Source organism: Phaseolus vulgaris, chromosome 6, assembly GCF_000499845.2.
Source record: "Phaseolus vulgaris cultivar G19833 chromosome 6, P. vulgaris v2.0, whole genome shotgun sequence".
NCBI lineage: Eukaryota > Viridiplantae > Streptophyta > Magnoliopsida > Fabales > Fabaceae > Phaseolus > Phaseolus vulgaris.
The window spans coordinates 22,863,075-22,877,682 of NC_023754.2; the positions used below are offsets into that span (position 1 = coordinate 22,863,075).

Here is a 14,608-nt window from a genome sequence, read left to right on the forward strand (position 1 = left end):
TTATTTTATAGTTAGGCTTAAATACTTTTTTATCCTATAAAATATAGTTTTGGTTTTTTTTTATGTATTTTAGGAAATGTGATTGAGTTAGATTAAGTTAAATTTATTCTAACTTTTAACCTAAACCAAATTAAATTAATTTAATTGGGATTGAGAATTAGAGTTTCCTGCTTTTTTAGTATTGAATTGGATTGAGTTATCAATTTAAGTAATTAAAAAGAGATTGTAGCATCTGTAACTTTAAATAAAAATCTTTAAAGTCAATATGTTTCAACGTTTTTTTATTCTTGCAAGTCACTATTCAAAAAGGTTATTCTCAGAATAAAAGTCAAAACAATAATAAGAATATTTTTACAACTCAGAACTCAGTGGATGGGTATAAAAGGGAAAATTTTATCTGAATCTCTTCTAAGAAATTTAACATTTGCTGGTAACATTGGTAACATGTGATATGAAAAATTGTTCATTATATTCAGAAATTGTAATTCATATGATAGAAAAACTAACTTTTAAAAAAATAAAAAATAGAACTAATTATCTCATGTAGATACAAAATGGATACTTGCGAAAACAATAAACATATAATAAAAAATATAACAAAAATAGAATAAAGATACTGAAAATTTTTTAATGTCCGAAAACATTCTCAACTTGATAAATAAAAACTCACACGGGAACTAGTCCAGAAAATGCATCCATTATGAGAATGAAATTCCAGTATTTGTTTCTCTCCGGTCGTTCACTAGAAGTTCTAATATTGAGAATAACACTCAATCTTACTCAATGATGAAATACAATGTCTCTCTAGCCTTTCACTATGATTTATAATCTCAAATTATGGTGGATATCTATTATCTCTATGTTTCTCCCTTACTTGCATTTCCCTTCTTCATAGGTTCCCTTTATATCGAAAATGAGAGGAAGGTTTCTTCCTAAAGAGATAATAGATAATTAATGTTTCTCACATTTTTAAGATATCTTGAAAATATTATCTCCAACTTTCAAGGTTGGACTTCGTAATCTCCAAGATAAATATAATTTCAAGATTTTGGAATGACCATTATCAAGATTCATTGATATTGATATGATCTTATTAAATTAAGAAGAAGAGATTCTCAACACTTTTACACTAAAATCACTAATGTTTAATATTTTTATTATTTATTAGTTATGTAGGTAGTTTGACTGGTTTACAATCTGTCAATATATTGTCCCACTCAATTTTCATTAAGTATACTTAAGAAAATTTAACTAATCCAATAATCAAACTCGATTCTCACATTACGTAATTCAATTAAGATGAGTATAAAAATTGGAAATAACTTACTTATTCTCCTAATTTTATTTTTCTTTTAGTTCTTATGGTTAATTTATCGGATTTTTTTTGTCAATCACTGGATTTGTAAATTAAATCTAATAGAAAAATATTAAGAGACTAAGAAAGGCTGAAAAGAAAGAAAACTAAAATGAAAACAGAAAAAATATTTTAAAGCGAATTTATAAAAGTTAAACCTTCAAACACTACAAATGGACTTATGAAGGAGTAGAAAAAAATATGAAATGGGGTAATAATTAGCAAAAATAAATCTTCATAGAAGAATGAAATTAAGGTTTACATTTAGTAAAAAAACTATTATTTCTTATACAAAAATCCAATAGTTTTTCATTCTGTCACCAAAGCATCAAGTCTCAAAGAAAAGTTTTGTTGCAGGAAACCACTATACGAGATCCATGTTGCAGATACAATCCTGACAGCATTTAATAATACCTTGAGCTGTTTCATTATCAAATTTCCAAACAGGACAAAGGGCAATCTGCAAGTCCTAAACAACTAGTGTTTTTCATCGCTGGATCAGTATTTAGATGAGGATATGACATTATCAGATAAAAAACTTCTGCAATCAGAATAATGCCCTTTAAAAGTGTTTCATGCTTGTCACAAAATAGTGCTAGTCTGGACTCTTGGAAGTTAGATAGATACTAAATGTCATTTCATGTAACAACCAGCAAGTGTTATCAATGAGCATGAATTTGCATAGGAAGAGTGCTGAAACAGTGATGGTAAACTGCTGCTGAGTGCACAGTCACTAATCATAGTGTTAAGTGTTTTATTCACAAGCAAGCACACATGCTTTTATATAGCAAGAATGCTAAATTCGCCACGTAAAATAGAAGGGTCTAGATATCTACCAAGCGCTATCAATAAATTCAACTCATCCCTAGAATAAGTCTTCAGCTCTGCTCTGCTCTGAGAAGGGGTATGTCTTAAGCTTAGCTATGTTTAAGTGATACGAAAACGATTAGGCAGAGGGGTTTGAAGGGAAACATAGCATGGTACCCTGACAGGGCGAAGTATGTAACATATGTGGGTAAGTATGGAATATGTATGCATTTTCTGTGATGGTTGTGTAATCTTGTGCATGTTTCTGATAAAGAGAAATGCGAAAAGAAAGGCAACAGGGAGATGAACAAATAACCAATTTGCTGTCAAATATTTGGAAAGCTCCTACATACGGGGAGGAAGCAGAATCTGGAAGTAAAGTCAAGGAACCTACAATGTATGAGAAAAGACTGTGCATTGGTAGCTGTAATAAACAAAGGCTAGGAACTAAGGCATATCCAGAAGGCACAAGTCTGAGAAATGGCTCCAGAGCATTGACACTGGCTGTGGGTGTTTGGAAACTGTAAAACTCTACTGGATTCGTCTAGGCTTTTAAAATTCTACAGGATTCTTAGATGACATAAAATAGAATAAATATTTAACTGGTCTATACAGTGAACAGGGTATACACTACATTTAATTTACATGCACTCATAGTGTAAAATTTTCTACAGTGTTAACTAATCAGAAATCATCCCACTCATAGTGTTGACTACATTAAGTTTTTTTTTCTGAAAAATAAAATAACTTGTCTTGGTAATATTCCAATTAGGTTTGTCCTAATAAAGGCCACAGAGGGATCCCTCAATAAGAGCATTATAACTAAGAACTATCTTAATTGATAAGGGAGAAAGAGATCCCAAATGAATAGGATCATATCTGACAATATGGTACCAGAATGATAAAATAAAGAAACTTCTGATTGATAGGATCATAACTAACAATTATCTTAATAAAAGATAATAATGTTAAGGATTTGAAATCAGGAATTCTAATATGCAGATCCTATCAAGAAAAGGAAAGAAAAAAAACAAAAAAAATTGACTATTTAAATAATATATATATATATAGGTTTTGTTTGGACAAACTTTTCCATAGACTCTTTTAGGAGAGAAAAATGAAAAGAAAAAACTGAAATTAACTTCGCCACAAGCAAAAAATTAGCTTATGTGAAAATTAAAAATTTAGAGAAGTTTATGAGAGTATAAGTTAGCTTATGCACAAGAGAAGCTAATTTCAATTCTTCCTAAGCTCTTCTAAATAGGCCCGCCCATAGTAATCCTAATCAGTGTGGAATTATCTGGTATCCACCACATCAAATACATAAATATCACTAACAATTACCATCGCTACAATATTTAGTTCATAGAGCCACAAATCTCACCTATTTTGTAATTTGTGAGAGACTGAATAGATAAATCAAATAGATGATACTAACATATTTGTGATAGGACCTTCACAGCAAAGTCAACGAAATAATTTTAATAAAAATACTGCATCAGAAAAATACAATATCTTCAGCAAACAATAATGGCTAAATGAGTATCAGACGCAACTACAAATGTATGTACAGATACTATTTATTGAAGCCACACCTCAGTTACAAGAGACAGCGGTGGAACAATATAATGGAGCTTCCATGGCAAAGCCAATACCACAATTTTAACATGACTAATAGAAATAAATGATACCTTGAGCAGATACCAATGGCTTAAATGAATATAAAGCACTTGTAACTAAAAGTTTATGTACAAAAGTTATTTGATGTAGTCACCGTGACTCAGTTACATGAGAACATTGTGCTGCGATATGCATGAGCAGAAAACCATAATGGGAGTGTTGAGCTATACTTCACAGAGTACATTTCTTTCCAAACTTGACTCTTGCAATGATACACCAAAATCTGCTTATGAGTTGCCAAAAAAACATATTCACCAGTCTGACTGATCGGGAAAATGCCTGGCACCATTCCTCTGATACACCTCAGACTCACCTTATCCACCATACACCATTCATCTTTCCAGTAATCTTTTAGCACCCATATGTTCATCCATGCTTCTGAGATTTTAATAACAGACAAGCAGCCATCAAAGTCTAAGAGATAAATCCTATAACCATTTCCATAAATCAAGTCATATGGTAGCTGCATCTTCCTCCAAACGTCACAGCTTAAATCAAGCACAAGTATATAAGTAGAGCTAACTGTCAACCAGTGAAGAGCGTTATTGACAAAAACAACCTGGTTCTTATTCATGTGAGTGAAATGGTCATCTTGTAATGAGACAAACTTCCTCCACTTGTTCAACTCGGAATCAAACACCAAACATATGAAACTCCCATCCGGCCTATGACCAAAAGTGCGATGGTAGCCTGCTAGAACAACATTGAACTTCTGATAAGAAGAATCACAGGCCAGGCCAACCAAGGTAGCCTCGCCATCCGGATAAAACCGAGTCACAGGCCTTTCCCTACTCTTGGGAAGCAACCGGTACTCGCGAGTGACCGGATTACAGACATAGAAGACGCCCTTATCAGGAATACTAGAGCAGCAAAGCAGGCCATTACAAGATGCTCGAACCTTAACTCTATCATTCAAGAAACTCAGTGAAAACTCAGACACACCCCTCAAATTATCAACACATATTAAGCTAGATTTGGACCCATACGAATCAGAAACCTCGACCAGAATCATGGGGTTCTTCCTAGACACCTCATTGTAGAGTTGAACAAAATACTTATCCAAAGACAACCTATTCCACAGTTTGCACACGGTCTTGAACCTGAAAAGCGACTTCACAGGCAGCCTTGCGAGAATTTGAATAACCACCTCATCCGGGAAAATCCCATCTCCTCGCATATCCATGACGTAGAACCTCAAATACGAAATCAGAACATGAATAGCGGACTTTCTTTACATGAAATAAAAGCCTTGGTACCCAAAGAATAAAGCTAAAAATTCGATCTTTTCTTACCGGAACAAAATTCAGGGTATCCGATGAAGCGCCAGTTGATGGGGTGGGTACAAAAAGGATTCAACTCTGGGGCGGTGGTGGGTTTGCGGTGGTTGAAGAATGGGAAAGCGAAAAATGGGTCTTCAAATTCCGTTTACGTTTGAAAAAATAATAGGGGACATGTCGTCATTATCGCCACATACACGCAAGATTGAATATATAATATCGCTAAGCGTTTACCAGGAAACGTTTAGAACTTAATGATGGGAATGAGAAGGACGATGAAACATGAACTTGATCGAACAATGAAAAGAGAGAGTGGAGAAGAAAAGAGAAGGAGATCGAATCGAAGGAACTTGGTATGTGAAGAATGACAAGTAGACATAAACGAGGAAACCTCGGAGGTATATGATTTGATGAATGCAGCACGAAATAGATTTGCTTTTATTTTGTTTAGTTAATCGGCAAGTAACCCCTGAGAACTTCTAGTATTCTGTCAAATAAATTAAAAAAATAAAATAATATATATATATATACTTTTTATTATTTATTGTGATATTTTTCTAGTATTCAATTTTATGAATATTTTATTAATTAACTAATTATAACTCTTTAAAAACTAAAGTTTAGCTTAAAATGTATTAAACTAGAGTAATCTAAAACCGATTTGAATAATAAGTTAATACCGTAAGAGCAAAACCAACTCTAATTTAATTTTTCTACTTAGTTATTTAGTAAACTAAAATAATCAATTTGGTCCTTTTTCTTATTTTTCTTTATCAAAATTTATATGATATGTGTAGTTAAAAAATAATATAAATATTGTATTTAAAAATGTCCGATATAGTTTAATTTACAAATCATAAATTTTCGTAGGTTTGATACAATGTAGTATATTAGTTTAAGACAAAGTAACAATAAACTAATTATGGTATTTCTAGTCCAAAAGTATTTAATTGAAGAATAATCATATCTAACAAGTTAGATGCTATAAGGGAGGTGCGACTTTAGAAGTATTCAACTAACTACAGAATATACTAATGGTTAATGATTATCTTTTAACTTTTATATGTTTGTATTCCTCAATTAAGAATCCTATTTATATTTTTATTTTTAAGACATAATCTTTTAAAACTTATTCTATTTGATTTGGGTTTGGGTTTGGGTTTCGATATGATTTGTGGACTCTTACTTGCTGGACTGAGTCAATTTGATCTCTCGGTCTTTGGTCTCGGTATCCGCTCACTGGTAGGTGTGTAATTGCAAGGAGCTCTGATGATAAAGTTAAAATTGATTTTAGTTAATTATGAGATAAAATTTACTTTACTTACCTCTTAAGCTAGTAACCTATTTATAGTACTCATTTATGTGTAAAACCCATTTAAGTTTTTTCTCTTTGTTCCTAACATTTATTAAATATATTACCTTTGTTTTTACACTATTTTACTATTTAATTGTTTATTAATTTCTTATTTAATTTTTAGTCTTCTGATTAACTTTTCCATTTTTCTACCAATCTTTCGGCTTTAACCTTTCTGTCTTTTTAACCTTATCAGTATAGAACTCAATAACAAAAAATACTAAATTGGATATTACATGACATGTTCATGTTTTCAACTACAATACATGACCAAGAAATAATTTAAGATAATTAGTATAAGTTTATTCAATTTAATTAGTTTTTTTATGAATTGCATACAAATAAAAATAATTATATTTATACCTATAAAAGAAGTAGTTACTGTCATCTATTAAAAAAATTGTAATACAAATATTCATTCAACATCGAATCTCAATCTTACCCACAAAAGCAGTAGTATAATGTAACTTTGTGCGATAAGCTAGTGTTTAAACAGATTATATATATATATGTAGTTTCCAACATTATAACTGAGTCCATTAACCAAAAAATCATTTGACTTATATCAAATGTTGTTTTTTTGGCATATGTTACAAAAAATGTTAACACACAGTTAAACCATTTTCTTGTGTATTTTATTTGTTTGTCCCAGAATTTTACATTTATATTTTTTTAATATACATATTGATTTTATAAAATAAGTATGCCATTTTAAAAAAAAAATTATACAATGAAGTAAAAAAAAATGAACAAATATTTAATTACTTTAGTTTGAAAATGTTTTTTATAGATCAATGAAAAATATTCAAAATAAATATGTTAAAATTGTAAAAATATATTAGTGAGTTTTCTTTTTTAATTATATCTTATTCTTATATTGTTTTTGAATGATGTATCAAGTATCTTTATTGGATGCATTCGCTTTGCATCTCTCATTTGACACAATTACTTTGTTTAATAACGTTAGAAGAAAAAACAACATGCATAAATTTTCTTACAATAAGATATGGAGTCATTGACACTTTAGTGAGAATGCATAAAAACTTCATCTAAAATATATTAAATGTTTTGTTGGAGTCGTTAATTTCTAAATCATACAAAAACAAAAAAATCTTCCAGCATATGCTTTCAGGAAGAAGACGTCCTGATATAGAACCATCCACAAGTTCTAAGTCACCAAATACAAAGACTAAGAACAAAAGAATGTACAATATAAGACATCAATTTTAATATGTAACCAAATAAAATAATTAGTTTAAGTTTTGTATTTTTTTATCATTTCTATAGGATAATTAAATAAACAATTACACTCTAAAAGCTCCCACTTTATATACAAGCAAGAGTTTTTATAACACAAGAACATAAGTCCTCATGACACCTTGCCTTGGTTAGAAGTTCCAAAAGTTCATCACGATTAACTAGGCTAACCAGGTTAAGGTAACTTAAACCTATACTACCTTCACACATATAAGCGTATATAAAGGAGTTTCTTCCTCTTTGTAATTCAAATTTAAACATTTAGTTAAATGAGTATTTTGAATTCATAATCTTTTTCTCCCAAATCTCTCTTTGCTAGTGAGCCTAAAGGCCTAGTGAAATCTTAAGGAGTTGGTCAAACCTCCACTTGTCTACAAGCACTTCAAACACAATGGAAACTTTTATCCTTCATCATTCAATTCGGTGTAACTCTTTATGCTTTCACTGCATTTTCACTTTAATTCATCCAAACACACTTTAAACTACATCAGGTGGATCAAAACACAAATTCAACAACCATACTTGATCCAATTAAGTCAAAATCTATTTTTTTAACATACATAAAACCAAGAAAAAAAAGTGTGTAAGAGATAAAAGAGAAATGAAAGAATAAGAAAAAGTCCTTCAGATTTTGACACTAAAAAAATGTGAAAAAAGTTACCTTAGTTTTATTATTTTGTTTTTTTTTAAACCTCCATTATGCTCTTTGATTCTTCAAACCTAAAAATAATTAGAAAAAAAAAATTGTGCAAGGGAAAGAGAAAATATATTAGATGTGCTCACATTTAGCTTAAGAAACATAATAACATGTGTTAGAAAATAAAAAACATAAAAGAAGATATATTCTTATTATTTATTTTCAATTGATGATAAAGATAGAGACAACGACCTACAAAATAGTAGACACGTACCTAATAATAAAAAAAAGTTTTAAATAACTCTAGAAGTAACTCATGTCATAAAAAAATAGGTTAACATTATAAATTTGATAGCTTAGATATTATATATACATATATGAAATAGTAGGATGTGACTTATGGAATAATTGTTTTACTTCCATTATCTTATAAATACTGGTTAACGTTTATAAGAAAAAAATACAGCTAATTAATTAAAATTATTTAAATATAATATAATTATAATCGAAACTAATAACTGATATATAAATATCGTCGATAGTAAACAGGATAGTATGATAGATATAATTGTTATAAAATAGGGTGACGATACTTTGACATTATTATTATTATTTTTATTTTTTGTTTGACAATTAAAGATATTATTATTTTATTTTAAATTTTAATTTTAATTTATTTATATTAATTAAATATAAAAATTTGTTATTAAAATGAATGGTAAATTAGAAGAAATAAAACTTAATATCGAAAGAAAAATTCTATATACAAAACTATAAACATAACAGGTACAATAATTTGAAGAATGATATATACACAACTCAAATTTTATATACAACCATATTAGAAACTCTTAATACTATTATTTTAATATCTTTTTATATCATTTAATTATAAATTTACCTTTTATTATATATATTTATTTATAAACCTATATACAACTCATTTTCCTTATTTTTTATGCGACAGAAAACTTGGAAATTCTTAGATTCAAATTAGAACTGAAATAATTGACGACTTTCGTGCCCTTTTGCTCGTCGCGCGCTCTCTCTCATTCCTCAACCTCACTTCCCCTAATCCTCTCCCTGCTACCGTCACAGCCATCGTTTCCGACGACGTCATTGTCATCCGCCTCCGGCAACCCTTCTTTTCCGACGCCGAAACCGTGTCCTACGATGAATACCCGTTCTTCCGTGATAATTTTAGGAAAGTCAACATCGATTGTGAGCTGAGGGTGCTTTTCAGCGCGGGCAAGACGATCGATCTGCTACTGAAATCGGGCAGAACGCAGTACTTGGAGTTCAAAGAAACCGATGACATGTTTGTTTACAAAGTGAATGGGGGGTTTGGCGAATGTGCCGGATTCTCACCAAGTGGTTTTCAGAGACAAGAAGCTTTCACTAAAGGAGAAGAACCAGTTGATGAGGTTATTCCAGCTGGTTCAACAACACTTGGATGAATATTGCAGGTAAGACTATGGTTGCCTGAAGGAAAAATAGAGTATATACAATGGTTTTATTTTGTAATAGTTTCCTGCCAAACCAAGCAGTAGGAATAATACTGTGAAAACTTGTTAAAATTTCTTCTTATGCGTACAACACGGGGTTCCCAATAACGGAGTTTCCTCCTTATGCGTTCAACAATTAGCCCGCAAATAACCTCCCCCAAGCTCCATACACTTAGAGCATCATACTATTTGCCTTACCATTCTATAACTGCTTAAATACAGAAATAGTACACACAAAATTACTACCTAAATAATTGCCTACATAACTACTCAAAGACAAATACTAACAATTCAGGCCTACTAAGTCTCAGATAGCTTTTTATCCCTTATATAATTTTTTTCAAGGTCCATTAGATTGAAAAATGAAAAAGACTTGGACTCCCTAAAGATTTGCACAATGTTTTATGTGCTTAATTTTACAAACAACACAGTGTAGCTATATTCATGTGGTCTTTTAAAAATTTCTCAGATGATGGCTTTTCTTAACTTTAGCTCCCTGTGATTACTGTGATATCTGGTGTTGCACATCACTCTTTTGCGATTTGAAGTATGATGCAATCTCTTCTGATGGCATATTTGCTACTCTGTACAGGTGAGAGCGTTGATCCAGGTCGTAGAGAGGCACTCCTTAAATTCGTCAAACATGATAACGGTAAGACTCCTATTGGGGTGATAATTTTGAACATTCTAAATTTGTTGTGATCCTTTATTTTCTTGTCTTGCTTATTTATATCCTTTTTTTTCCTCCCAGAAACAAATGATACTTTCGTCCTTGCTGCAAAGGTGAGGTTGAAGTACTGCATGTTATTTGCTTTCCATGTTTATCATTTACTATTCATGTAGGATTGATAAGAAACTTCTTTATGTCCTCCCGCATACTACTGAATGCAATGATGTTTTGTAACTTAACTTATACGTAATCAATTATTTATCTGCCTGCTGAATTATATATTTATATTAGAGCATTGAGAGGCATGCTTTGCATAAGTTAAGATAGCAAGCTAATAGTAAGAACCTCAAGTAGTTCTCTAATCGTCAGGTCTTCGACCCTAAAAGAAACCATAATGAACAAAGAACCAAAAACATTCAGTTTTGAACTTCTGGTAATATAAGCAAGTAATGAAATCAATCAATCAACTCATAATGAAAGAAGTTTAGCCGACAACTGATAACGAAGCTCAAATATGTGAATGGAACAATAATTGTGAAACAGTAGCTCAATTTGTAAAGAGAAAAATGTATTATTGAATATCTAAATGAGTTCATCAATTATGAATCAAGACAACATTTATAAACCAGAACAACTAAATTGGGAATAGGACTGAAGAAGCAACGATCCTCAATCACAGAAGTAGCAAAATCTGATTCATAGAAGAATTGAGAAATTGATCAAGAAGGGGGAGAAAATGTATCAGGGAGAAATAAAGAGAAAAATCAGAGAGAAGCACATCACATGCATAATCCGCTCATGGCACAAAATTCTTCAATAAAAAATGTTATTTCTCTCTTGCCTCGCGCTTTTCCTGCCACCCCTCTGTTTTGGTTCATATGTCACCTACCTCCTTGGCATAACTAGCTTTACTTCTAAATCCATCTCAACACTTCCTTTTAATTCCATTTTTTTTTAAGGTGGATGAAATTGTGACAACTTGCTCCACTTTACATCCACAATAAAATATTAATATTTATAATAAATAAAAAATCTCCTTAATCAAAATATAAGTAAAATTTAAAATGTTAAAATAATTTTTAAATTTTAAAAATTAAATATTGGATGTACTCATGGAATGGATTCAATTGTAGTTAACAACAACGACAAATATGATTAGAAAGAACAACCCTTGAATGCTTTAAGCAAGCAGACATGAAAGACTGGAGGAATTATTGCTATATCCAATAATGTGTTGTAAGCAATTGCGCCAATTTTGGCAACAACTTTGAAAGGCCATACTTAACTTGTGGTTCCCAACTAAAGAAGGTGAAAAAAATGCTTTGACCTCTTGACTAAGGTTAAGCAAATGATATGTCAATTTAGATCATGTAGATAATGCTCTTGTTGAGATCGAGTTATTGATGCCTTGATTAAGGTAGCCTTAGAGAGAAGGGGGACGAGGAAGAAACCGAAAACGGGAAATGGGTGAAATCAAGAGAGAGTAAGGGATTGGAGGGAAGGAGAAACGAAGGTACGAACTGTGAAGGGATATCGGAAGTATAGGAATTGTTTAAGAAAATGAATGGTTTAATAAAGAGAATAAAGGAGGGTGTCTATAGTTGGGCATGGTACAACCAATATAAACAGTGAAAGGTGCTTTGTTTTGCAATTTGACTTTTTCTTCATGTACCCCATTATTACTACTGCATTGCATCCCTATACTGGCAGAAAAAGACAAAAATATCCTCCCTCACTGCACCACGCTGTCTGCCGTCATCGCCGCCGTCATTTTGGGCCTGCTTGGGGTCTATTATTTCATTGTTTGTGGTCTCTTTGAATAATAATATTTTGGGCCTAAAGTGTATCCCAATGAACAAAAGAACTGATTATTCATTCGGAGTCACAAAAGGCCATCAGAAGCTGCTGAACTAAGCATCTTGATTATACACATATCAAGCAGATGGCAGTGAGTGCACAATTGCACATGGAATGCGTATAGGGGAAATTTTATTTGCACTGTTGTTTTTTCTGAAGACTGCAAAGAATATAGTTGAGAATTTGATAGCATGAAAATGTTCTGTAAGTGGGTGCCACTCTTTTACCCGGAAATTGATGGTGACCAGGTGGACCACAATGGAAGCCAATTTTTTTGAAAATTTAGTCACTCTTTTTGCATAGAGTGAGTGAGAGAGAATCTTTACAGGGTTCTTTTGTTCCTTTCTCATCCCAAATGGTTCTTTGGGGGCACACAGAATTAATGTCGGAACAACTCCACTTTGGCCACATGTTAATTGGCTCAGGGACATGTACGAGCTGGTATACACCTTTCAAGCTACCCTTTATCCTCTTATTATGCATTATTGGTTTCCTGATTTGGTTGTACACACTTTATGATCCAGAGTCACTTCTTGGAATAATTCGTAAGGATACCCTGCTTCCCATCCCTTTATTTTCACTCAGCTACGTAACATGTTTATGTGTTATATTTGCCCACCTTCCATTTCACATCCCTACCATTGCGTGTCTCATACTTTTCAAGCGATTCCTTCTTCAAATATCACCTTCATCATTTTGCATGTTCCTCATCAATCACATCAACCAACATCTACCCAACTCACCACCACAGCTATTTCCTACTGCAAGTGGCACATTTACAAAGTCTTTATAGAAAGTTCAAGGGCTCCACGCATTCATTTTGAACGTCAAACTGAATCAAATAATCAACGAATCAATAACATACATACCAAACAATGACTAGGGTCTGCACAGCACCACACTACACACTTTGAATTACGTCTTCGTCCATGATAAAGAGTGTGTAAGCTACTCAAATGCACCATGCTTACCTATTGCATCAAGAAAGTGCTGTCAAAATGGGCCTCTCAGGGAAGTTTTCTTCACATGATGCATTTGACTGCAAATGAAAGTGTCTACTTATACACGGACTAGGCGGTGGAGGAGGGAAAAGGAAAGATCGAGATCAACATTATATCATCAACGAAACATATGTAACTTTTTGGCTTTTGCAATCTTTAGCTGGCTTCCTGTGCTCATGTTTCTGGGATGTCCAAGGTTAGAAGAGAATAAAAGGACAAGTAGTGGTCCTAAAACCAAATATAGAACCAAACCTTGTAAGCAACATGTTACCACTGCTTGTTACCACAATATGTTACTATGGTCCTAAAACCAAAAAAGTTGAATGAGTCATGTTAACTAGAGGCATGGATAGATCCATAATTGCATCTTGGGAGGGGGCAAAAAAGATAAATTCATGATTTAATTTAGAGGGCCATTATTGTATTGATTTTTCTCTAGAAAAGCACCCTCCTTTCACAAACCCCAAAAGAAAAAAGCTCCATATATATATATATATATATATATATATATATATATCACCCTGTAGATTCACACACACATATCTCTCACAGCACACGCAGATAAAAGTATCAAAATCTGTTCTCAAGTTTGCTATAGCTTTTTTTAACTTATCGCCCTATTTGTCACACATCTACATTCATGTGTGGGTGACTGACATTTCCGATGTTGTCTCTTGTAGTTGCAGGATTATCATGCTCTCTTTGACCTTTATTAATCCAACTTACAGGATACATTCACTGACAAGGAAGTTTGGGGTACTAAGGGTCATACAAGCATACATATATTATTATTATTAACCAAATGAAATCCACAGTGGGATAGCAAACTATTGGTATGGTCACGGAATGGAATAAAAGGCTAGCGTTTCAGAAGGGGACCAGTGCTTAATTACATGGTGCATGGGTAGAACAGGAAAAAGGGTCACTGCACAGGACCCTTATTCACTGTCTCAGATTTTGGACCTTAGCAGAGAGCAAAAGGGGTGTGGGGACACTTCACCCTAACACAGGGTACAAAGACTTTTGGTCAATCCATAATTTACTGCTATAGCTCACTCCAAAAAGCATTGTAGCAATTCAAAGTCATATTTAATTATCAGGTTAGGAAGTTAAGGAATTGGGTAGGGTGTGACTTTGTAACTTGTTTGACCATGTAACTTTGGAGACTGTGTTGCTAGTAAGATTTCCAACTGCCATCATGTTCACACC

At 32.4% G+C, this 14,608-nt stretch overlaps 1 protein-coding gene and 1 long non-coding RNA gene across 2 annotated transcripts; one reads left to right on the plus strand and one right to left on the minus strand.

Moving 5' to 3' along the window:
* Positions 1-3,628: 3,628 nt before the first annotated feature.
* On the minus strand, positions 3,629-5,552 carry LOC137831963 (F-box protein At5g49610). Its single transcript, XM_068639885.1, has 2 exons — positions 5,134-5,552; positions 3,629-5,034 (listed from the first exon to the last, which is right to left on the minus strand). The coding sequence occupies exon 2, from the start codon at positions 5,022-5,024 to the stop codon at positions 3,942-3,944; it is 1,083 nt and encodes a 360-aa protein (XP_068495986.1). The 5' UTR covers positions 5,025-5,034; positions 5,134-5,552; the 3' UTR covers positions 3,629-3,941.
* Positions 5,553-9,328: 3,776 nt separating this feature from the next.
* On the plus strand, positions 9,329-10,826 carry LOC137831958 (uncharacterized). The gene is made up of 3 exons (XR_011084499.1): positions 9,329-9,832; positions 10,464-10,523; positions 10,623-10,826. It is a non-coding gene; the product is annotated as an uncharacterized lncRNA (long non-coding RNA).
* Positions 10,827-14,608: the final 3,782 nt, after the last annotated feature.

What these genes read in the sequence shown, in the direction of transcription:
- LOC137831963 (XM_068639885.1), bottom strand. Translation starts at nt 5,024, where the DNA reads ATGGATATGCGAGGAGATGGGATTTTCCCGGATGAGGTGGTTATTCAA.